This window comes from Coenobita brevimanus, chromosome 13 (genome assembly GCF_032717465.1).
Source record: "Coenobita brevimanus isolate Jiangsu-jjx chromosome 13, ASM3271746v2, whole genome shotgun sequence".
NCBI classification, from domain to species: Eukaryota; Metazoa; Arthropoda; class Malacostraca; order Decapoda; family Coenobitidae; genus Coenobita; species Coenobita brevimanus.
This window is the reverse complement of record NC_136966.1, coordinates 40,401,970-40,428,008: the sequence shown is the minus strand read 5'-3', so window position 1 is coordinate 40,428,008 and position 26,039 is coordinate 40,401,970. Positions and strand designations below refer to the sequence as shown.

The 26,039-nt window shown below is 45.4% G+C and overlaps 1 protein-coding gene across 3 annotated transcripts in view; it reads left to right on the top strand.

Annotated features, from left to right (window-relative positions):
- Surf1 (surfeit locus protein 1) overlaps positions 1–25,660 on the top strand; it is a 239,157-nt gene extending 213,497 nt beyond the window's left edge. For 2 of the 3 annotated variants that reach the window (XM_080283788.1, XM_080283774.1), the window contains one exon: positions 25,210–25,660. In XM_080283788.1, coding sequence (XP_080139914.1) covers positions 25,210–25,348 — 139 coding nt within the window. In that variant the 3' untranslated portion in view covers positions 25,349–25,660. The remainder of the gene's footprint in view (positions 1–25,209) is intronic. The other variant, XM_080283780.1, reaches the window with a different exon arrangement.
- Positions 25,661–26,039: the final 379 nt, after the last annotated feature.

Below are 26,039 nucleotides of genomic sequence, written 5' to 3'. Positions count from 1 at the left end.
GGGGTTATCAATATGCCAAAGATGACAATGTATTTTTTGCCTACATAAGTTTTATTTTTATTCCAAATACAGTATTACAGTTAATTAATTAATTAATTTTTTTGCCTACACGGGCCTTAGTCACTTACTACAATTTAAAATGTAGGCTAGTTTCTTGTCATGGCCTTACCTGTAAATTATGCAATACAAAACTATTGTACATGATTAGTTTGGTTATTTTAGTATCCTTTCATCTTTTACAGTTACGTAGGGTTGACATATGCCACATATGTTAATAATTAACAAACATACCATATGTAGATAGTTTTTGGTATGAACTGGAGATTACCCTGATGGTCCGGACAATCTGCTAATTCGGACAACCCTTCCCCCTTTATAGTCCGAATGAGAGAGGTTCTACTGTATATATCATTTCGTTTTCGTTTCGTTTCGTTTTTGAAGGCTCCAACATGCTTGCATGTGTTGGCCTTGGTCACCTAATGGCGGCTCTCCATGCTGCATGATCCATTGCAGCCTCCCTGTTCAGTCCCTTAACCCTAAGGTCACACTTAATGACCTCGTCCCATGTCTTTCTCGGTCTACCCCTCATAACCCCACCCCCAATATTAACACTTCTCACCTTCCTCACCCAATTATCATCCCCCATCCTCTCCACATGTCCAAACCACCTCAATCTACCTCTCCTCATCACAACACCAATACACTCCAGTCCCATCCTACCTCTCAACTCTTCCATTGTAAACCCAGCCCCTCCAGACCTAAATATATATATATATATATATATATATATATATATATATATATATAACAACATCATTGTCATCACCATCATCATAAACATCATCATTATCATTATCATCATCATCATCATCAGCAGCAGCAGCAGCAGCAGCCGGACCTCCTTTCCTACCCTAGGGCAGGGTGTGGAGTAGCAATACCCAGACAGCTGAAGTCTACCCAGTCATCAAACGGTCCACACTTCCATTCACTCATCATTCAAGCCCCTGTACTCCTGGCTCTATTTGATACTCCAAAAACATTCACCACAATCTGTAGCTTCACATTAGTGTAACCAGTAAGAGTCAGTCCGGACGCAGTCGTGTTAAAAAGGGTGCCAAATCCCTGATCAAGCACTTCTTCTCACAACATTCCTCCATGCACCTCGATCTCTTGTCAGTCCCCTAGCCTCATCGACTTCCATACCTCTGTCCCTCACAAACTCATCCACTACATCTCTCCACCTTCTCCTTGGCCTACATCGCCTCCTCCCTCCTTCAAATTCACTCAGATACACCTTTTTTCACCATTCCATTGTTATTCTCTCCACATGACCATACCATCTCAGAACACTCTTCAATTCTGGTGTCCACAGATTTCCTTACTCCACATCTTTCACGAATCACATTATTTTGTATTCTATCCACACTGTGTACTCCACATAAATTCCTCAGCAGTCCCATCTCCACAGCCCTCACTCGTGACTTTCCATTTTCATGCCACACCATAGTCTCGCATCCATATGTTAAAGTTGGCACTAACACTCATTCATGTAAACCTTGCGCAGCTGCAACACTCAAGCCTCTGTTTCTTATCAAGGCCTTCAAAGCATCAGCTACTTTCCTTCCTTGTGCCACTCTACTTTCCACTTCTTTGGCACATTTTCCTCTCTTTTCTATCACTGTACTCAGGTATTTGAACTCTCTCACCAATTCCGGTCTTTGGCCATTCACTGTAACATCACACTGGGAGTCACCTTCTTTCCCAATAACCATCACTTTACTCTTTTCTACATTTATGCTCAAGGGACGACACTCACAGACATCAGCAAAACTCAGCCCTAGCCTACCAAGTTCTTGTCCAGAATTTGCAAGTAGTACTGCATCATAAGCATACATCAAATTTGAGATAGTCCATCCATCACCATTCATTACCAACACCATCCATCTCGTCACTGCTCATGTTTTTACTTCTCTCATCACACCATCCATATATATATTGAACAACCATGGGGACATCACACAACCTTGTCACTTGCCCACACTGACTGTGACCCATTCACTTAGACAGATCATCTTTTCATACTGAACAATCTAGACCAACATACCCATATCCCACACCAAGCCCTCTTCCTCCCATCATCTCCAGACATTATCTTCTGCTCCCCAAACCTTGGCCCCACTACATCATGGAGAGTGGTCAAAACCCTAGGTTCTGATCACCTCCCAATCATCATCACTACCAAAACCAGGATCATCCCAGCTGGCCACAAACACACATACACTAATTATAAGAGAGCCAACTGGGAGGCCTTTGTAACTGAAACAGAACAACATTTCAAAACACTAAACAGTACACCCATCGCAAACATCAACACCGCTGTGCACACTTTCATTACAGTTATACAAAACGCACACAAAAAACACATCCCTAGAGGCAACAGAAAGAGACAACCCCAACTTCACACCAGAAATTCAAGGCCTCATCAGACAACGGGACACACTACGACACTCCCCAACACCCCATACAGAAGACACCGTACAACAAATACAAGAACTCAACACTCAGATAAACAACAAAATATCAGAACAGCAAACACTAAACTGGAAAAATTACCTCCAAACACTTGGCCACAAAACAAACATTAGCAAACTCTACAAAACACTAAACAGCATCACACTTTCCAACAGCAACACCACACAATCACATGTTGCCATCAGAACAACAGACACCATACCCTCAAACAAACAACAACCAATCACTCTCATCAATCACTTTTCACAACTCAGCCATCTAAACCCCCATCCCGAAGACCGACGTATCATCCGACGTAAGAGACAGTTCCCCACAGACCCAGACTACGCACCTCTCACCTACAACCAGAGGAAGCACATCATTAACAACCTCAAGCACTCATCTGCCTGTGGACCCTGGGGGTAGGGGGGTTTCAAGAATACTCCCCCAGTATCCCTGCTTGTCGTACGAGGCGACTAAAAGGGTTGGTGGTGGGTTAGTGCCCCACCCCGTAAAAAGAACTAACTAAAAAAGCAAATAAAGCGCCGGACCCTTGACGGACCATACGTTGACGACTAAGGAACGGACAAAGGACATTCTGAGAGTAGGAACGTGGAATGTGAGAGGAGTGAATGATGAAGTGAAAGAGAGAGAGATTGTCCAGGTGCTTGAGGATGCAAAAGTGGATATATGTGGATTGACTGAAACTAAATGGCAAGGTGAAAGGATGAGAGAATGGGAATACGGTGTAGGTATATGTGCGGGAGTCAGTGAGAATGAGAGGGCAAGAGAGGGAGTATGTCTGATGATAAGCAAGAAGTGGAAGGAGAATATAAGAGAGTATGGAACAGTGGGTGCAAGGATTGTATGGGTGAGGATGAAAGTAGGTATACAAGCATGGGCGATTGTATGTGTGTATGCTCCAACAGAGGATCGAGTGGCAAGAGTGAAAGATGAGTTTTGAAGAGAGTAGAAGCATGTATGGACAAGTTTGAGAGGAGCGAGAGAGTGCTGTTGATTGGAGACATGAATGGCAAAGTCGGGAATGTACGAGTGGATGGAGTGGTTGGTCAGTGGGGTGTGCCAGCAGAAGTAGATGGGAATGGTAGTGCTTTGGTGGACATCTGTGCTGGTAAGGGGTTGGCAATAGCTAACACCTACTTCGGCCATAAGATGATCCACCGGTATACATGGAGAGTAATGAGGAGGATGGATGGTGAACTTGTTGAACGAAAGGCAATGATAGACTACGTGTGTGTGGATGAGCGAATGAGAAGACAAGTGTTGGATGCAAGGGTGTGGAGAGGGTGGGGGAATGGAGTCTCGGACCATCACTTAGTGATGGCCAAGGTAGAGCTGCAAAGAAAGTGGTTGAGGAGGCGAAGGGGAAGACAGGAGGAAACAGCTCCTGTGAGAAGAGTGGAGAAATTGCAAGATAGTGAGAAGAGGACAGAGTATAAGAGCATAGTGGAAGAAAGATTGGGAAGGTATGAGCTAGAGCAGATGGAAGGGGTGGAAGACGTATGTAAGATATTCACGGAAGAGATAAGCGCAGCGTGTGAGGTGGTTTGTGGAGTGAGGAGGAGATGCAAGGGTGTGCAAGGGACAGCATGGTGGAATGATGAGGTGAAACGAGCTGTGGAACAAAAGAATAAGGCATATGGTGAATGGTTACGGGTAGAGGTAGGGGAGAAGATGAGAGAGAGAAGAGAGAGGTATATGTGAGCAGGAGAAGGGAGGTTAAGAGACTGGTGAAGGAGAGTAAGAAGAAAGTGGATGAAGAGTTTGGGAGGAATCTGAGTGTGAAATGGAGGGCAGAGTAAGAAATTGTTTTGGAAGGAGGTAAAGAAAGTAAGGATGTGTGAAAGGGGAAATAGTAGGGGAGTGAAAGATAGGAATAATAGATTGTTGGTAGAGAAGAGAGAGAAATTGAGGAGATGGAAGGAGCACTTTGAGGATTTGTTGAATGTAGAGAGTGAGAGCAGTGTGAGTATAAGTGGTTGGGGAATGGCTGGGAGAAGAAGAGATGAGAGGAGGGATGAAGAGATCAGTAGGTCGGAAGTAGTGGAAGCGATGAAGAAGATTAAGCTGGGAAAGGCCCCAGGAATTGATGGAGTATGTGGTGAAATGCTTAGGTATGGGGGTGAGATTGTTGTGGAGTGGATATGGAAGTTGTGTAGATTGGCTTGGGAAGAGGGAAGGGTTCCAGAGGACTGGAAATCAGATATAATTGTTCCTCTGTACAAAGGAAAAGGGGAGAGAGAAGTATGTGGTAACCATAGGGGTATTTGCCTTCTTAGTGTGACTGGTAAAATATATGGTAGAATACTCATTGATAGGGTTAGGCATATGACAGAGGAGCTAGTTGGAGAAGAACAAGGGGGATTTAGGAAGGGAAAAGGGTGTGTAGATCAGATATTTGTTCTAAGATGTTTAGTGGAGAAGTATCTAGAGAAGGGAAGGAAAGTGTACGCTGCCTTCATGGACTTGGAGAAAGCTTATGACAGAATAGATAGGAAAGGTATGTGGAAGGTATTAAGAATATATGGAGTGGAGGGGAAATTGTTGAGTGCTGTGAAGAGTATGTACGAGGGAGCTAGGGCTACGGTGCGAGTGGATGGTGAGCTGAGTGAGTTCTTTGATCTCAATGTGGGACTGAAACAGGGGTGTGTAATGTCTCCATGGCTGTTTAATATATATATGGATGGGGTCGTAAAGGAGGTACAAGGTAGGGCAGTGGATGTGGGGGTGGCCCTAACGAATGAGGGTGAGATTTGGAAGCCCGGTGTTGCTGTTTGCTGATGATACAGTATTGTTGAGTGAAGATGAATGGGAGTTGCAAGGTTTGGTGAATGAATTTGGGACAGTGTGTAGGAGGAGGAAGCTGAAAGTTAATGTAAACAAAAGTAAAGTTATGGTGTTTGAGAGGAATGAAGTCACAGAGTGTGCAGTGAGGTTGGATGGTGAGGATATGGAGAATGTGAGTGCATTCAAGTACTTGGGTAGTGTGATGAGTAAGGATGGAACTTTGGGGGATGAAGTGCGTGAAAGGGTACAGCAGGGAAGGAAGGTTGTAGGCATGCTGAAAGCAGTGATGAGAAATAGGGAAGTGAGTATGGAAGTTAAGAAGTCTCTGCATGATGGTATTGTGATCCCTACCCTGACGTATGGAAGCGAGGCGTGGACCTTGCAAGAGGGGAACAAGTCAAGAGTGAGAGCAGTGGAAATGAGTTACTTGAGAGGAGCATGTGGAGGACATGAGGGACAGGTTGACGAATGAAGAAGTGAAGGAACGTTGTGGGGTAGATGTGGATGTGGTTGAAAAGATTAGGAGAAATACACTGAGGTGGTTTGGACATGTGGAGAGGATGGAGAGTGAAAGACTGACTAAGAGGGTGTATGTGGGTGAGGTGGAGGGAGGGAGAGGGAGGGGTAGACCGAGGATGAGGTGGAGGGATGGAGTTGAGAGGTATATGAGGGAGGGGGGGGTGAGTTGGGGGGAGGGGAGTCAAATGGTGGGTGACAGAGTGACTTGGAGGCGTTTTGTCTGCGGCCACCCTTTGCGGGATTAGGGCGTCGGGCTATAGATAGATAGATAGATAGAAACACCTAGGACCACAAGGCATACAAGCACTCACCAACATATCAAACTACAGCTAGTCACACAACATAATACCCAACATCTGGAAGCATGGCAATATCATCACTATCCCTAAACCCAACAAAGACCCCATGTTACCCTTCTCACATCGCCCCATCACACTCCTCTACACTCCCTTTAAAGTCACTGAACAACTGGTACTACAACTAGTCACACCTCACATTCTCCTAGCCATCACAACATGGCTTTAGGCCACTACACTCCACAAACACCCTTATTACAGAAATTACACAGAGAGTTTTTGATGGCATGAATTCAGCTAGGCCACCACACAGAACATTCCTAATCACACTAGACATTAGCAAAGCTTTTGATGCCATCCCCCGCCACAACCTTACAAACAAAATACTCAACACAAACATGCACAATAACATAAAAAGATGGCTGGCAAACTACTTTGCAGGCAGATGTGCACACGTAACATTTGCCAGTCAGTCTTCTAACATCAGAACTTCACAGACAGCGTCCCCCAAGGATCTGTTTTGTCCCCTACACTCTTTAACCTATACATGCATGACGTACCCACACCCCACACACCACAGATACACATAGCTTCCTATGCAGATGATATAACACTTACATGTACGCATCAAAACACAAACACAGCTGGACACATCATTCAACCTTACCTCAACACACTACACGAATGGTTCACCACAAACAGGCTTAAAATAGCCCCAGCCAAATCTACAGTGACCCTTCTCACAAACTGGACAGCAGAACACAGTCACATCCCACACTTCACCATAAACAACACTCCCCTACCACACACACACACAAAATCCTGGGTATTAACATACAATACATCAGTGTCATTTAAACAACACATCACAAACATTAAAAATAAAATAACACTAAGACTCAGTGCTGCGAGGTCACTTGCTAATACAACATTCAGACACAACAAAGAAACCACCACCACAATATACAAACAATACATACGTTCAGTGATGAATTATGCAAGCCCTGCCTGGGTTTCTAACCTCACCAAAACACACTACAACACTTTACAGACCATACAGAACAAGGCCCTAAAAATAATCACAGGCTGCATAGCTACTACACCCACAGACCACCTACATCAAGAAACCACAGTCCTGAAAGTCAGGGATCACCTAGACATGAGAGGGACCCAGTTTCTTGCTGCAGCCTCCACAAACCCACAACATCCACTACAGTACATGGTAGCACATCCACCCACACTAAGGAACATCAAAACAACACCCAGCACACGATACCATATACAAATTCTGTCATCCCTCCCCCCCTCGCCCACCTCAGACCAGCTTCCAGAAGCATATTCACACTCAAATCACTTGCTGCTCCATTAAGTCACTTAAAGACAACACACAGCTGCATGCATGGCCTTCTGACATTCACTCTTCTGAATCTTATCTTCCTCGTGAGGACAGGGTCCACCTGGCCAGGCTGAGATGTGGGCACCATCCAGCCCTCTTAAGCTACCAGAAGAGGCTGGATGACTCCGTCACTGATGCCTATCCAGGAAGCAACACAGCACCCCATACTATTAAGCACATTAGGGAAGACTGCATTGCACGCAGTGACCTACGCCAACAACACAACATACACTCTTTGAGAGCTCTGTGGGAGAGCCCGGTCTCAGCCATGGCCTTCCTGAGGGACTCGGTGCTGCTTGGCCAGACTGCCTAGGGAACAACTACTACTTCTACTACTACCATTCACTTAGATACCCATTTACACTTAAACATGCTTCACTACCATCATAAAAACTCTTGATGGCACCTAGCGGCTTACCATTTACAGTGCTCATCAGAAGTATCAAGCGCCCTGCGTCCCTCCTACGAAACAAACTTTTCAACATTGAAAAAACGTGTAAATAATGCATTATATTTACATTTAATGCTTGGTAGGGTATCCTTTACGCTTCTTCACAGACCTGAGATGTCGTGGAAGTGAAAAGGCGAGGTTCCTCAAGTGCTGGGGTGGTATTTTTGTCCAGGTGTCACGATTGGCTGCTTCCAGCTTAGGCAGAGAGCTCACATCCTTCCCTCAGAGATTCTTCTTTACGAGGTACCAGAGGTTTTCTATCGGGTTAAGGTCTGGGCTATTTCCTGGCCAGTCTTTCATGAAGGAGACCTTGCAGTCACAAAGCCAGTTGGTGACCGATTTGGCTTTATGAGCAAGCGCACCGTCCTGCCGAAACACTCGTGCACCTGTGAGCACGAAGGACTCGGGTAAATGATCACAAAGAAGCTCCAGGTAAACGTCCTGATTCACTCTGCAGTTCCTGGGAGTCACAACAAGCTTCCCCAAACCTTTCCCAGAGAAACAACCCCATACCATAAGTGAATCAGGGTGTTTAACTGTGCTCTCCACGTAATGGGGGTCAACCGGATCACTACCTTTGCGCCATTACACGCGCGCTTCTCGATTACAGGTAACACTAAACGTTGCCTCATCAGACCACAACACTGACAACCATTGGTCCTCACCCGAGTTAAGGTACTTATTAGCAAAGGCAAGCCTACGAAGTCGCTGGTAACGTGTAAGAAGAGGCTTTCTCACAGGCCTGTGACTTGTGTAACCAAGTTCATGGACTCTTCGAGACACCGTGCGCACTGAAATCTCACCAAACACTTCTGGGTTGCTCTCCTTAATTTTCCTTGCACTCACACGAGGATTAGACTCCACTGCACATTTTAACACATTAACAGACCTTGGGGAAGTTTTCCTGGGCCTACCAGACCACGGTTTCTTTGTAGGAACGTCACCACTATTTTCCACTCGAAAACAGGCACACCACCTCCACACTGTCGATCGAGCCACACCAACCAAATCACTAATTTCCTTCGTGGGGTGGCCTGCCTCCTTTAGAGCAATGATCTGTGATATGATTTCACTCAAAAGTTCACGGGTGGGGGCTATAACAAAGTGGTGAAAGCCAAAACACTGCGGAACACTAGGTAAAAAATGGCGCAAGAAGAGAGGGAGGCGCGGCGGAGTTCCTCTCTCTCAAGCAGCCCGCAGGCAACTGAGGTGGGAGCCAACCAGCGCGCAGTAAGGTCTCAAGCTGCTGTGACGTCATGTTAGCAGACCAAACATCTGCTAACATGACGTCTTTTTTCGCCAAAAGTATTGCGTGCCCTGACAGAGGCGCTCGATACTTCTGACGAGCACTGTACATTGTACATGCGCAAAATCTTTCACAATCCTTCTCTGTCTACTTTGTCGTATCAGGCTTTCAAAACATTCTTTCCATCTGGTGGCGGCGTCCAACGTCCACCCACTTAGTGTAGTGATATTCTGTTTTTAGGGTAGCTCTACAATGAGTGGCAAGCCAAATGATTTTCTGTAAACAAGGAAATCATTTACAATGCTGGGTGGTAACCTTATAACCAACCAACACGTGTTCCCTACGTGACAATAAGTGGGTTGGCGGTAGGTTAGTGCTCCACCCCAGAAAACAACTAACTTAAAATACGAACATGAAGCCTCAGACCACGACTAACCAACAGGTGACAACTAAGGACTAAACAAAGGACATGATACAGACTGCAACATTGAATGTAAGGGGTGCAAATGATGAGGTGAAAGAGAGAGAGAGAGTATCCAGATGCTTGAGGGTGCAAAAGTGGATGTATGTGGATTAACTGAAACTAAATGGGCAGGTAAGAGTGTGAGAGAATGGGAGTATGGATGGGGTATATGCACGGAAGTATATGAGAATGACAGAGCGAAAGATGGAGTGTGTACTGTTGCGAGTAACAGATGGAAGGAGATCGTACGAGAGTATGGATCAGTCGGCTAAAGGAATGTGTGGGTAAGACTGAAAGTTGGACTACAAATATGGCTGACTGCGTGTATGTATGCGCCAACGCAAGATCATGCAAGCAGAGTGAGAGATGAGTTCTGGAGAAATGTGAAAGCATGCATGGAAAAGTTTGAAAGGAATGAGAGAGTGTTTTTGACTGAAGATATGAATGGAAAAGTAGGGAATGTGAAGGTGGATGGAGTAGTTGGTGAGTGGGGTGTGCCTGCAAATGTGGATGAGAATGGCAGTGCTTTAGTGGACATTTGCGTCGGGAGGGGTTGGTGATAGCCAATACCCTATTCAAACAGAAAATGATCCATAGGTACATGTGGTGAGTGATGAGAAGGGCGGGTGGTTAACTGAATGAATGGAAGGGAATGACTGACTATGTGTGTGGATGGTAGGATAAGATGGCATGTAATGGATGCAAAAGCATATAGAAGTTGGAGGAGTGGATTTTCTGACCACCACTTGGTGGTGGTGAGAATCAAAGTCCAAATGTAATGGAGAAATAAAAGAAGGGAAGGACACATCATGAAAGCCATAAACAGCTTATAGTCCTTCTCACAAGCCTTCTCCACTATCTGTCTTACTGCAAATATTTTATCAACACATCCACTGTCACTCCTAAAGCCACCCTGTTCATCACTCACTAGGACTTCTATCTGTCTCCCTTTCTCTATAATAATTGTTCCATATACTTTCCTACAACACCCGGTAAACTTATGCCACAATAATTCTTGCACTCAGTTTGCTCACCTTTATTTTTGTACAGGGGTACAATCACTGCCTTTTTCCATTCTGCTGACAAGTTTCACTCATCCCTGCCTTCTTACATTTCTCCAACAAGCACTTCATTCTGCTCTCTCCACTACACTTAACCCCTAGGGTACACAATTCTCCAGCCTTGACTGCCCCCCAGGACGCAAAAACAGGCCTATTTTTCGACTTTCTCAAAGGTTAAAAGTTTTATGCCCGATTTATAGAGCTTCAATTTATGCACCTGAAAACGCAAACCCCACCCTCCTAGACCCAATAGTTACCAAGCTATGGCCTGTCAAAGTTTATAATAGTTACCCGTTACCGCCCCAGCGAGAAAGAAAATACATTGCTCGCACCTGTTTTCTTCACAAAAATACGTACAAAAATCACCAAAGTCAATTTTTTTTAGTGTGTATTGATGTTATAAACAATTGTAATGTGCTTAGAAAAAAATAAAATGGTGACATACCCCCCCAGTAAATATGATAAATAGTAAAAATTATTCTCCCTTCCTCATACCTCCAATCCCCTCCCTCCCTTTCCCTTTCCTCCCCTCCCCTCGCCTAACTTCCCCTCTCCACTCCTCTCCCCGCCGAGCTGTCAAATCTAGCTAGGGAAAATGGTCATGAACCCCCTAATAAAAATATGAAAAATAGTAAAAATTATCCTCCTCCCCTCTTCCCTCCCCATACCTCCAGTCCCCTTTCTCCCCTTCCCTTCCCTCCCCTCCTGTTTCCTCCCTTCCCTTCCCTCCCCTCGCCCTTTTCAGGCCCGTGGTGGTTTTCCTCCTATGCCCCAGCGTTCAACTGGGACTGGGAGGAAACCACGTCAGGTTGGTTCAGCTCTTGGGTTCAGCTCAGATGACACAGAACCCAAGTCATTTGTCAAGTATCTAGTGCTCAGATCCTCCAGAGGTGGATCTGTGTTGGATACTGACATATTTGAATTGCACCGTTCGATTATTTCAGTTTGTGGCAGAGAACCCCGAATATCATCCCAGGGCAATGGAAGCATCCTCATTGAAGTATCGTCGCCTGAAGAGAGCATGCAATTGTTGAATTTGACCTTGGTTTCTGGATTAGATGTTTCATGCACTCCACACAGTACTTTCAACCAGTGTAAAGGAGTGATCTTTTCTCGTGACCTTCTTCAATACTCAGAGGCCAGGTTGTTGGAGGAAATGCAGTCGTCAGGCGTGGTGAAGGTCGAACGTGTGCAGAAGAAAATCGAAGGAATTTTGACCCCAACACCGACATTGTTCCTGACATTTGATAGGTTAATGCTACCTAAATCTGTGAAGCTGGCTTGGCTGTCACTTCCTGTGAAGCCATATGTGCCCACCCCAAGGCGGTGTTTCCACTGTCAGGGATATGGCCATGTCGGCAAATTTTGCCGTCGTGCACAAGCTGGACTTCCTGGTGTTTGTGTCTCTTGTGGTGGATCAAGCCATGCCAGCAACTGTACAGGACCCATTAAATGCTATCACTGTGGAGGTCCTCATGCTGTCTTTTCAAAAAGCTGTCCAAGATACTGCCTTGAAAAGGAGATCTTATCCATTCGTGCACATGAGAAGGTTCCCTTTCCAGAAGCAAAGAGGAGGGCCCAGACTCTTTTCTTTCGGCCTGGAGTTACTTATGCTTCTGTCCTTTCTGGGGCACCTGTACGTCGTTCTGTGTCCCAGAAGTTGCCACGACCCTTTACAGTGACCACTTCCCCAACTACTGATTTGATGGATGTTGTTAACCCTGGAATTACTGATAAGTGTGTGACTGATGCTTATCCACCCACTGCTCCAACTGTCTCTGCCTCCTCTTCAGTGGCTGACAGTTCGCGTACTTCTGTGGTGGTGGCAGATGTACACGCTGACGAGACTCATCCCCCCTTGTCCAGTTTGAATGATGCTCCTTCTGTATCAGGCAAACGTCATCGTAATTCGTCAGAGTCCTCAGAGCCTGAAAGCCGGCCACCTAAGGTTTCTGTTGTCGAACCTTGTATCAACCTCTCTACTGTTCCCTCTGCCTCAGAGGCTGAGAGGTCTAGCCAAATGGAAGCTGCTGCTGGTGGTTCACCTGTAGTCAGGTCCCCACCTGGGGATGGTGTTGGACAGACCGCTGATGCGTCCATTCTGAAAAGCACAATGTCAACCTTGCAGGGTTCTAATCCTGTCAACTCTGTTTTCACTTCTGGAGCTTCTAATGGTAGCACTGGCCGTCCCACATTACCCAAGGCGGCCTCCAAGCATCTATCCAAACTGAATGTTATTCCACCTCAAAGGAAGAGCGTTGTAAAACTTTCCTCTTCCACGTCCTCACGTTTGCCCACGGATGTTCGACATAAAGCGCGGGTTCCTGGTGCTGGACAGTCTCTTACCAAGGGCCTTCCTAAGCATCATTCCAAACCCGCTCGCATGTCAGGAGGTGTACAGTCCCGCACATAATCATTTTCCCCTCCACTATGGGTTCTATCATCCAGTGGAATTGTCGGGGTTTACGTGCTAACTATGAGGAACTGTGTCATCTAGTTTCTCAATTTACTCCGCTATGCATGTGTATCCAGGAGACCATGGTTGGTGATACTGCTCCTGCTGGTCCTTCTGGCTACAATGCTTTTTATTCTGATCCTGTGCTGGGCCAAGGTCGTCATGGAGGTGCTGCTATCTTCCTTCGCCAGGATATTCCATATAGTCATCTGGATATTTCCAGTCCCTTGCAGGCAGTTGCTGTCCGGATGTTTTTACGTCGGCAGTATACAGTTTGCAGTCTTTATCTACCTCCTAGTGCAACTGTTGAAAGGGCGGATCTGGAACGCCTTATTCATGGTCTTCCTTCTCCCTTTCTGTTACTAGGCGATATGAATGGTCACCATCCACTATGGGGAAACAGTGAGGCCAACCCTCGGGGTGTTATGCTGGCCTCTTTAGTGGAAGATGAGGAGTTAGGCATTTTAAACTCCAATATAATGACTTATTTCCATAGCCAGACAGGAACTTTTACTGCCATTGATTTGTCCTTATGTTCAGCTGATGCTCTTTTAGATTTTAACTGGGACGTGTTGCCAGACGTGTATGGCAGCGACCATTTTCCGTTACTCTTAACTGCTAGTGCAGGTGGACCTCAGCCACGTCTTCCTCGCTGGCTTCTGGATAAGGCTGACTGGCCATATTTTAGGGAATTAAGTTCCATTTCCCTTTCTGTCAATGAGTTTGGCTGTCTTATGGAGGCGTGTCATATTTCAATACCGTGCTGCACTCAGCAGCCCTATTATCTATTCCAAAAACAAAGGGTCAGTTTCCTAAACGTCCAGTTCCTTGGTGGAACTCGGAGTGTAGTTCCGCAGTGAGAGCCAAACGAGTCGCCTTCTCACGACTTCGTCGTCACCATGGGGATCCTCAGTATTTGGTGGCGTATCAGAGGGCACGAACTCATATGAGGCGGATCTTAAAGGAGGCCAGGCGTTTGTCCTGGAAGGGTTATGTTTCCTCCATCAATTCGAGGACTTCCATCACCCAGGTGTGGAACCGGGTAAAGAAAATTTCAGGTAAATTTACTGTACCATCCCCTCCTGTTTTATCTGCACCAGGTGGAACTGTGGCTGATCAATTTGCTGTTGCAGAATTGCTTGCTGACCATTTTGCCAGTTTGTCAAAGAAGGATGCAGATACACCTTTGGCTTGCCACCGTCGGCGCCTAGAATCTCGTGGTCTCAGTTTTGCCTCTGCTGGGAGAGAGCCTTACAATGTTCCATTTTCAATTTTTGAACTCCAGTCAGCTCTGTCGCAGTGCCATGATTCCTCTCCTGGTTTTGATGATATTCCTTATGCCTTTTTACGCCACCTGTCTGATGAGTCCCTGTTGTTTTTGCTTTCACTGTTTAATAAGATCTGGTGTTCTGGGAAGTTTCCGGCTTGTTGGGGTGTTGCTGTAGTTATCCCCATCCCCAAACCAGGTAAGGACCACCTACAGGCGATGAATTATCGGCCTATTTCTTTGACATCTTGGATATGTAAAGTTTTGGAAAAGATGGTCAATGTTAGGCTTGTGTGGTTTTTAGAGAGAGGTGACTTCTTATCCCCTGCCCAGTATGGTTTTCGAAAAATGCGATCTACCTCTGATGCATTACTGTCCTTGGAATCTTCTGTCTGTGAGGCTTTTTCCACTAACCAACACCAGGTCACGGTCTTCTTTGATCTGGAAAAGGCATATGACACTGCATGGCGTCATGGTATTTTACTCTCTCTTCATGAGTTTGGTCTTCGTGGGTGCTTACCTGTTTTTATCTAACCGAATTTTAAGGGTGCGAGTGGGAGGAGTGCTTTCTAATGCCCGAGCACTAGAAGATGGAGTACCACAGGGGAGTATCCTTAGTGTTACTCTGTTCGCTGTAGCCATTAACAGCGTCATCAGTGTACTTCCTGGTGGTGTACGAGGATCACTGTATGTCGATGACCTCTCGATTTCCTTCACTCCGTCTAGAATGTCTCTGATAGAGAGGAAGTTGCAGCTGGCTCTCAATAGAATTTCTGACTGGGCAGAAACACGCAGTTTCCATTTTTCTTCAGCAAAGACAGTGGCTATACATTTTTGTCGTCTTCGAGGAGTCCACCCAGACCCTGACTTGTATCTCTATGGTAGAAGAATATCCTGTGTGGAAGAGATGCGGTTTCTGGGTCTTCTGTTTGATAGACGATTAACCTGGGTTCCTCATATTCATTCTGTTAAGGTGGCTTGTCTTAAAGCTTTGAGTCTTTTGAGGGTTTTAGCTCATACCTCTTGGGGTGCTGACCGTCAGACCCTCCTCCTCTTGCATAGGTCTCTTATTCTTCCTAAAGTTGAATATGGGTGTGAGGTCTACTCCTCTGCAACAGATGCCCGCCTCTGGTTGTTAAATTCTGTGCATCATGCTGGTGTTCGTCTAGCAACCGGGGCATTCAGATCATCCCCAATTCCAAGTTTGTTGGTAGATGCTGGTGTACTCCCCTTGGACTTGCGACGCCAGTTGCTAATGATGAGGTGTTGGTATCGTCTTCACCGCATTCCAGACTCAATTTCTTGTGCCATTGTCTCACAGGATTCCCGATCTTCTGTTTTTGAGACCCGTCCTAATTTCCCAAAGCCATTTGGTTACAGGGTCCGGTCTGTTATGCTAGCCATCTCTATCCTGAGACTGGCAATTTGTCCACATCGGATCCCAAGGGTGGGTTCTTGGCTACTCCCTCGCGTGACATTCTGTAGGTCCGTTGTTGGAAAAAAGGGCTCACTTCCCTCTCGGGTGTCCCTCTCTCTCTTTTTAGAACATGCCTCCATTCATGAGGGTTCTGTCCCCGTCTATACCGACGGGTCTAAGACTGATACTGGAGTAGGATTTGGTGTTGTCTTCCCTTTCTTTACTAGGGGCGGTAGCCTTCCTGGCATTACTTCAGTGTATACGGCAGAACTGGCTGCAATTTTGTATGCTCTTAAAATCATTTTTACTCTCCCCCAATCCGTTTTTGTGATTTATAGTGACTCGCATAGTGCTTTGTCTGCACTGGAGTCTTTTAATGCATCCCATCCATTGGTTTTATCAATTTTAGAGTGGCTTTTTCTTCTTGGCTACCGTAGCCGCCGTGTAGACTTCTGTTGGGTTCCTGCACATGTTGGTGTGGTGGGGAGTGAGAGGGCAGATACTTTAGCTAAAGCTGCGTCTTCTCAACAGCCCCCAGCTGACTACCCACTTCCTGTTTCTGATGTAACACCTTACTTGCGGTATGCAATTCGTACATGTTGGCAGAGACACTGGGATGGTGTTTCTCACAATAAACTAAAAGAAACCTTTCAGAGAGTGGTTGTGCCAAGGGTTCTTCCCTCTATGTCTCGGCGACTGGAGGTGGCTCTTGCTAGGCTTCGCATTGGGCATTCTCGGCTTACACATGGGTTCCTCATGTGTGGGGAAACTCAACCGTACTGTGATGACTGCCTTGTTCCCCTTACTGTCCGTCACTTGCCGGTCGAGTGTACGAGTCTGGGGGGCCTGCGTCAGAGGTTCCTTCATAGGCATGGGGGAGCAGATGATGCCTACTGTTTGTCCTCGATGCTTGGTGAGGCCTCTAACGATTTTACTGATGTTTTAGTTTTCTTCAGGAGTTGGGCCTCCTTCCACTTTTATAAGTAATTGTTATTTTATAAATTATTCTTTTATTATTTTTAGTGTTTTATTCCTACTAACAGATAGTAACTTTATTTTGAATAGGCACTTTTTATTTTGCCGTGTCTTCTACTTTGTCATCCGGCGGCATATGACCCTGGCAGTTGCGCCACCAGATTGTAATTATTTTCAATCAATCAATCAATTCCCTCCCCTCGCCTAATCTCCTCTCCCCTTTAAGTTGTCAAATCTAGCTAGTTTTTGTTTTGTTTCTTTTCGTTTCTGAAGGCTCCAACATGTTTGCAAGCGTCACCATAAAATAAAATTTCTTTTTCGAGTGGGTTTCAAATAGACAGCTAAAATAATTGTGGTGTGCATATCTGTATGCAAAGACCCGAGTAAATTACGGGTAATTATTCAAGAACACGCGCCATAAAGCGTAAAAAATACGCAATGTTCGAGGCTGGGGAGGTAAAGATACGGCGTGCTAGGGGGTGGCGGTAAGGGTAGGGGGTTGAGGTGGGGGGTTGGGGGTGGTGTTGGGAGGTGGTAAGGCCAGGAGGGGGAGTATGGGGATGGAGAGATGGGAGGAGACCACCATAAGACACAAAGGAAGGGCCCCAGTGGAGTACAGGGACATGGAGGGAGAGTAGGGGGGAAATACCCTCCCCCAGTCATGGGGGGATCCACATGGGAGGGGGGGATGCATGAGGAGGGTGTGGGAGTGGTGGTGGTGGTGGCAAGAGGGGTGGAAGATAGGGTAGCAACAAGGCAGTGGGGTAGAGGGAAGTGGCGAGAGGGAGGCAGGGGGTACACCCCCACTGCCTGGGTACGGGCCTGGGTACCCCCTCCGGTGTGTCCAACACTCAGTTCTGATTGGTTAGAAGCCATCTACGTCACAGTTGGGGTGGAACCAGCTACGGCCAGTTTTTTGTGGATGTTGCACGAACGGTGTTGCTTGTCCTTTTAAGAAATTGCGCAAAAAGCCCGATCGATGAGATTAGTACTTTAGGGGTTAATCATCTTTGCATACACCTCATCAACCCCAGCTACTTTCCCATTTTTCCGCCGCTGCACAACGTTCTTCACCTGTACGAGTGTTACTTTTCCTTGCACTGCATTCCTTTTCTGCACACCCCCAAAACCAATCATGTTTACAGCTGCTCTGCTCTCTGTAAAGGAAGTAGTTTATACAAGGAGGGTGGAACGGTTACAAGAGGATGGAAAAAAGGTAGAATATAAGAGAGAAGTGGAGAAGCGATTAGGTAAGCATGGATTGGAGCAGATGGGGGGTGGATGAGAAGTTGAGAGATGGAAGAAAGAGTTATATGCAGAGAGGAAGACAGCGGTGAAAAGATTGGTAAGAGAGAGTAAGAAGAGAGTGGATGAGGAATTTAGAAGGAATTTGAGGTTAAAGTGGAGGGAATACCTCTCTTCCATACACACACTCATTCACCATATCCCTCCACCTTCTTCTTGGCCTATGTCGCCCCCTCCCTCCTTCAAATTCGCTCAGATATACCCTTTTCACTACTCTATTGTCATCCATTCTCTTCACATGACCCTACCATCTTAATACACTCTCGTCGATTCAGGTGTCCACAGACTTCCTCATCTTTCACGAAGCACATTATTCCATATCCTATCCACTCTCTGTACTCCACATACATCCCTTAACAGTCCCATCTCCACTACTTTTACTCTTGACTTTTCATTTTCATGCCACACCATAGTCTCACATCCGTATGTTAAAGTTGGCACTAACACTCCTCCATGTGAGTCTCACACAGCTGCAACACTCAATCCTCTGTTTTTTATCAATGCCTTCACAGCACAAGCTACTTTCCTTCCTTGTGTCACTTTGCTTTGCCTGGTATTTGAAGTCTCTCACCAATTCTAGTCCCTCCATTCGCTGTAACATCACACTGGGAGTCACCTTCTCTCCCAGTAACCATCACTTTACTCTTTTTTGCATTTACTCTCAAAGCACGACGTTCACAGATGTCTACAAAACTGCACTAGTCTACCAAGGTCTTTTCCAGTATTTGCAAGTAGCACTGCATCACCAGCATGCAACAAATTTGAGATATTCCATCCATCACCACTCATTACCAAATCCTTCTCCCTCTCCATTACTCATGTTTTTATTTCTCTCATCACTCCATCCACATATATATTGAACAAACATGGGGACATCACATATCCTTGTCGCATGCCCACATTGATTGTGAACCAATCACTTAGATGTCCATTTACCCAGACACATGCTTCACTACCATTATAAAAACTCTTGACAGCACCTAGTAGCTCACCATCTACACAGTTCATATGGAAAACCTTCCACAGTCCTTCTCTGCCTACTTTGTCTTATGCTTTTTCTAGATCCTTTAATGCCATAAACACCTTACAGTAATCCCTCTACTTTCCAGACGAGACGCCCACTTTCCGGACATCCCCACTTACCGGACATAATCGTCCCGGGATCCAATATTCCCAAAATGGTCCGAAAACCGCAAATAATTTGGAAAAAAAAAAAAAAAAAAAAAATCCCGCCTGTAATTTGAACTTGACGCGGGACAGCTTTGTTGTGGTGCGTCATTCCTCTGACGTCCGCTAGAGCGCCCCTGCATCCTCCCCACTTTCCGCCCGTCTCTTGTCATGAGTGAACGCTCGTCGTTATGGCAGTCCACGTACTCGCTTTTGTGGTGGTGCCTTACCTGCTGCAGGCACTCCCGCTGCTCTCGTGCCTCCCCTTTGTGTGTGTGATGATGGCCCCGTCGCCTGAGAAGAGAAAGAGAGTGGTTTTGACTCTGGATAAGAAGCGGGAGATATTGGAGAAAATAGATGCAGGATGGTCTTCGTCACGCATCCTCCGTGAGTTCAACCTGGCCCGATCTTCTTTGTTTGATATTAAGAGATCCCGAGACAAACTCATGCAGTACACGGTTGACTTCTCGCCAAAAAGCAAACGCAATGTGGAGAGGAAGATGATGTTTACTCCCAAGTTTGCTGAAGTCGACCGCTCCACGTTGATTTGGTATTGACAGCAACGTGTTGCTGGTGTGATGTTACGTGGTACGGAGCTGAAGGCTGCTGCTAAGAAGTTCGCAAGGCTTCGCGACGCCCTAGACTTCAAGGCATCTGAGGGTTGGCTCTTCGTGTTCAAGTTACGACATGGCCTTACCAACTGTAAGTCTCATGGCGAAGCTTTGGACGCTAATGAGGATGGAGTAGAGGAGTTTCGGCACAATGTGGAGTGCATGATCGACAGGGAGGGCCTCACTCTCGGTCATGTCTACAACGCTGACGAAACTGGTTTATTCTATTGCTCTTTACCTACGAACACTCTAGCCAAGGAGATGGAGAAGCGTGTACCTGGCCGCAAGCTCTCCAAGCAACGGCTATCTGCTTTGTGTTGTGCCAATGCTAACGGAATGCACCGGCTTAAGCCCATTATTGTTGGCCGAGCAATGCAGCCTCGGTGTCTTCGTGGGGTGATGGATGTCCTTCCTGTCGTCTGGTACCATTCCTTGAAGGCTTGGTTCACAGCCCAGATCTTCAAAGACTGGTTCCACCGCCATTTCATCAAGGAGGTCATCCATTACCAGACGGAGAAACTGGGAATCCCACGCGACCAGGTAAAGGCCCTCCTTCTCCTCGACAATGCACCTGCCCACCCGTGCAACAAGGACTTGGTGGCTGAGAATGGCCGCATTAGGTGCATGTTTCTGCCACCTAATACTACTGCTCTCATCCAACCAATGGACCAAGGAATGATCGTGGCAACGAAGCGCCTATACCGACGGAAGTTCCTGGATGAGGTGATGGTTGTTCTCGAGGACGAGGACGAGCGCAGGGAGGGATAGGACACGCGAGGCCAGCGGACTTTGGAAAACCTTCGCTGCTACAACATCAAGTCTGCCATTTACAACTGGGCCAGTGCATAGAAGGAAATCCCTGTCAAGACTCTAGAAAATGGTTGGTCTCGTCTGCTTCTCGGAACGGATGTGGAGCACAATTTCCTAGGTTTCGATGTGGATGACTTCCATGCATGTCTACATGCGCACGGCGACGATGTTGATGTGGACGAAGTGCGTGAGTGGTTGGATGACGATGAGGGCGATCCTGGGTATCAGACCCTGTCTGATATCGAGATCACATCTTCAGTTGCAGGTGTCAGTACCCAGCTTGAAGATTCCGATGAGGATGGCAAGGAGGATGCGGACTCCTCTCAGCATGACACAACTCCAGCCATCCCCAAGCTGAGCGCACTCCGGGAACACTTAGAGTTCGTTCTGGACTACCTGGAACACCCAGACTGCGACAGGGAGATGGGGCCCTTGGGACTTGTGGAGGAAGTGCGTGCTTTCAGGCAGCGCATCATAAATCGTCGTTCCTTGTGTCAGTCAACGATTGACAGCTTTTTCAGGCCCGTGACCCCCACTGTGCCCAGCCCTGGCTCCACTCCGTTGCCTCCCCAAGACAGGCCCTCATGCTCCGAACCACAGTCCAGCACATCAGCCGCTGTGGAGTCACTGCTCAATGTGAGTTTGCGTCTATCTTCAGAGTCGTCTGCAGTGGGTACGCCATCACCACGACCCAGCGACGCACCCCTAGGTCACCTTCCAGCGATACTCTCAGACTCTGACAGTGATTAAACGGCAAGAACTTCTCCACTAGACCACACGGGAATTTGGTGTTGTGCAGTGAAAGAAAAACAGTGCATACAGTATTGTTAAGAAATTGGAAATTTGAGTGAAAAGACAAACAATTTTTGGACTAAATTTAACGTAAATAAACTTGTGATTTGTTTTGAAATTGGTTTTATGAGTGGAAAGACTTAAAGTGCAGAGTGCAACACTTATTAAGTTACAATGGAGCATAAGACAAGAGTGCGCAATGTGAAGAGAATGGACTTCTGAGTGTGAATGACTAAGTTCAGTGCAAGACTTCATGAACAGTGTACTGCAAGTGCTTCAGGAAATCCTTCTTACTGTCAGAGTCTGAGAGGAGGCGGTTATTCATCGAGATGGCCATGGACTTGCTGTAAGTAGGCAGAATGTTTCATACTGTACTGTACTGTATTTTCCATACTGTACTTACCTCAAACACCTCATTTCACTCTTTTATGTCCCTTATTGGTGTGAATATATAGTGTCTTAGGTGCTGTGCATGTGCAGTAGGGAGGTGTTTTTCTGAGTTAGGCTAGGTTAGGGTCCATAACTACCAGTCCAGGAGCCAGGGACTTGTAAGTACCCAGAATGTTTAATATTGTATAAACCTACCTCAAAAACCTCATTTTATGGTTCTTTTGTATTTATTTCAGTCTTTTATGTCCCTTATTGGTGTGATTTGGGTCTTAAATAGGTGCTATGCATGTCCAGAGGGAGTTGTATAGGTGTTTTTCTGAGTTAGGGTCCATAAGTACAAGTCCAGGAGGCTGGTGCCCAATATCCGGACAGGACCACTTTCTGGACATGCCTATGGCTCTATTACGTCGGATAGTGGAGGGATTACTGTATAGTCCTTTTCAGATCCCTTCTTGACCATGTCTTACTGCAAATATTTGATCCACACATCCTTTGCCACTCCTAAGGCCACCCTGTTCATCACTCACTAGTACTTCTGACTGATCTCTCTCTTACCTTATAATACTCCTTCCATATACCATCCTTACTAAGCCTAATAGATTTATGCCACGATAATTCTTGACCTCACATTGCCCACCTTTATTTTTGTACAGGGGTACAATCACAGCCTTTTTCCACTCTTCACTCATCCATGCCTTCTTACATATCTCCAATAAGCACTTCATTCCTCTCTTTCCAATACACTTAATCATCTCTGCGTACATCTCATCAACCCCAGCTGCTTGCCCATTTTTCAGCCACTTCAATGCGTCCTTCACCTGTGCGAGTGTCACATTTCCTGGCACTGCATTCCTTATCATTACACCCCCAAAACCAATCATGTTTACAGCCACACTGCTCTCTGCTCTCTCCATTCCCATTCAAGAGACTTTCAAAATATTCTTTCATCTGTTCCTTACTTCATCCCCATGGCTACATAATCTACCACTTACATCTCTCACACTTTCACATTTCTTTCCACTGACACTTCTACATTTCTGCACCTCTTCCCAGAATAACATCCTATTTTCAGAGTAATTTGCATTCATTTTTATTCCTAGATCATCATTTACCTCTTTCTTTTTCCTCTTCACTAATCTCTTTATTTGCTTCTTAATCTCAGTATATTCATTTTTTACTTCAGCTGAACCCCTGTGCTGTGTCCACTGTAGCCACTTCTTCCTTCTTTCCTCCACTGCTCTCTTCCTCTTCATCCCACCATGCCTTACCTTTCTTCTTTGTTGTCACACGGTGTTTTAGCATTCCTAACTAAACAGTCTCTATATACATTCCACAAACTGTCCAGATCCATTTCATTCCAATTCACTGATTCTAACTCCTCCACTACTTTGGCCCTTTATTCATCTGCCATTTCTTTGATCCTCAGCGTCTCAACTTTCAGGCTTTCTTCCTGACAGCTCCTCTCTCTCTTGGTCTACCTCTCTTCTCTCAGCTTGATCCTGCATACACAGGTATTTCTCCTAACACTTCCTGTCACATCCACATCCACACCATACTATTTCACTTCTTCATTTGTCAGTCTGTCACTCCATTGTAACTCCACATGCTCCTCTCAAATAACTCATTTCCACTGCACTGGCTCTTTACTTGTGTCCTTCCAACAGGGTTCAAGTTTCACTTCCATACATCAGAGTTGGTATCACAATACAAAGAGAGAGAGAGAGAGAGAGAGAGAGAGAGAGAGAGAGAGAGAGAGAGAGTCACTAAATCATCAGAAGGAGAATAATTGCAGTTTCAGTTGCATCATCAGCTATACACTCGTGTTATGATTGATAGACAGGTTACTATCTTGGAAGTAAAGCTCAGCTGTTGTTAAAAAATACCTTACTACTGACACAGTGTACATGATCACATAGTATTTGTCATCATCATGACACTTTTTCCTCATCTAAAGATGGGATGAGGTAGGATTCACAAACAAGAAGAGGAAGTATGAAAGTGAGAGAACTATCAACAGCATGCCCTGTGAAATGGGTCACACATTATTCAGGCCTCCAGAATTCTGACTTTACATTAGAAACCTGATCATTGCACATATTTTAAAAAGATCTATTGTATACTGTAGTACAGATTTGAAATCTTTGTGCAGTAAATAGCCGTTATAACTTCATTTATTCATTTTTCCACTTATATACTGTGCCATTATCTGTTTATGTACTGTGCCATTATCTGTTTATGTACTGTATGTACTTGATGCAGCATCTTGTGAAGGGATGATCTTGGCATAAGAATATATTCATACCAGGCCCCATTCAGTAGCAGCCCCCTTTTTCTGTGACACATCCTCCTCCCCCATATTCTTACCCATGCCTTCATCTTACTATAAGCCTTTTTATTATCAGGAAATAATCCCTCCTTCCATTATGTAACACCCTTCCTTATGTGTTTCATTGCCATGACCCTTCATTTTATTTTCAGTCTCCATTTCTACTGTTTGCCTCAATATGATCATGCTTTCTTATCCACAACCCTAATGTGACCCCCACATAATTGCCAATCTTCCCCTTCACCCTCCAGCTACCTCACTATCATTCTACCTCCTGCACTTAAAAGGTATGCCCAGCTGTTACATTCCACATCAGTCTCCCTTCTGTTAGTACCTTAAATCCAGGTGACATACTTTTTAGTTTATCCTTGCTGCTTCAGATGATTTAGGAAGAGTCATATTGAAATGGTAAATTTAGGTTATATCTAACCCCTCCGGGACAGAAAAGTTCTGAATTTAGTAAAATTGTGAAGAGATGGCAAGAATAGAATGAGAGCTCTCCTCAGGCTCAGAGGGATAACCTTACTGTCATTCACCCAGACTCATGTCCTCCCCTACTGTGGCACTTCTCCTCATTCTTAATCTACTTCTTCCATCCACATTATTGTCATTCTCTGTCCCTCATGTGCTCCCCTATCAAGAAACTTCTCATCATTCTCAGTCCCCCTTTCCTCTTTTCACCCTCTTCATTGTCATTCATCTTACCTCATGTACAGTCAGTGACAATTGCCTTTGTTCCACTGCATCTAGTTCACATTTATGACATGATTGGTGCTTTCCTCCATGATGCACCATGTCAGTGGGCAAAGAAATATACCAAGTCTCTCTCAGCTTGAGAATATTGTCTAAGAGAGGAGAGCAAGTAGAATAGGTGAAATATTAGGCAGACTTTTGCCTTCAGTGGTGTTTCCTCACTCAAAAATCTTTTCTTACCATTTTTCAGCCTTCTTCAGGTAATGTTACGAATGTTACAGGTACAGCTTAAGCCTGGCCACGTCCTACCTTTGGTACCGGCGATTCATCCAAGGCAAATCCCTGGTGTGACTAAGTGGGTGCTGAAGCATTGTAAAGTGGTGATGTAGCACTGTGCTGTGTAGTGACTCCATCTTTTAAGTACTTCTGTATGATAATAGCTTTTTAAATTATTCTTTGCACCACCAGACCATTTCATTTATCTGAGACCACCCACAGTGAAGTGGTTAGAAACTACTGTATCTTCATTAATGCATTCCTTACTGGACATCTCTTCTTGCTGAAAAAAGCTATATGATGGTAGCAAGTATAACACAAAGATATCATACAGAAATTGTTGCCCCTGATGTGTAAGCCCTTTTGTTGTAAAAATTTGAACAAATACTAATAAAAATTACCAATGAGAATTGTGTTGCTCTGTTGTAAAAGATCCAGGAATGGAAGAATTATCATCAGAGTATGAAGTGAAGTGTGCTATATGTCAGTTCACTGTTCTTTCAAGCCTTCAGAATTCTTGGCTTAAATCTCTAAATCATACAGGAAGTTCTGATTATACGTAAGGGTTGTTTAAGAATTTTCTGTAGTTAAGGTCAGAATGCTGGATTATTGGAAAGATGGAATGAAATGATCGTGCACCATCAACTCTAGTCTGGTGACAAGAATTTTAATCTTGCTGTATCTAAATCATTTTATACAGTTTAGGGGAGACTTTTTGAACAAGAGGGGGTAAAAATAGCCTTTCTTAATCCTGTCAGTACTGGAGGTTTCTCAAAAGCTGAAGAAAAATGTCCTGTGAGGGAA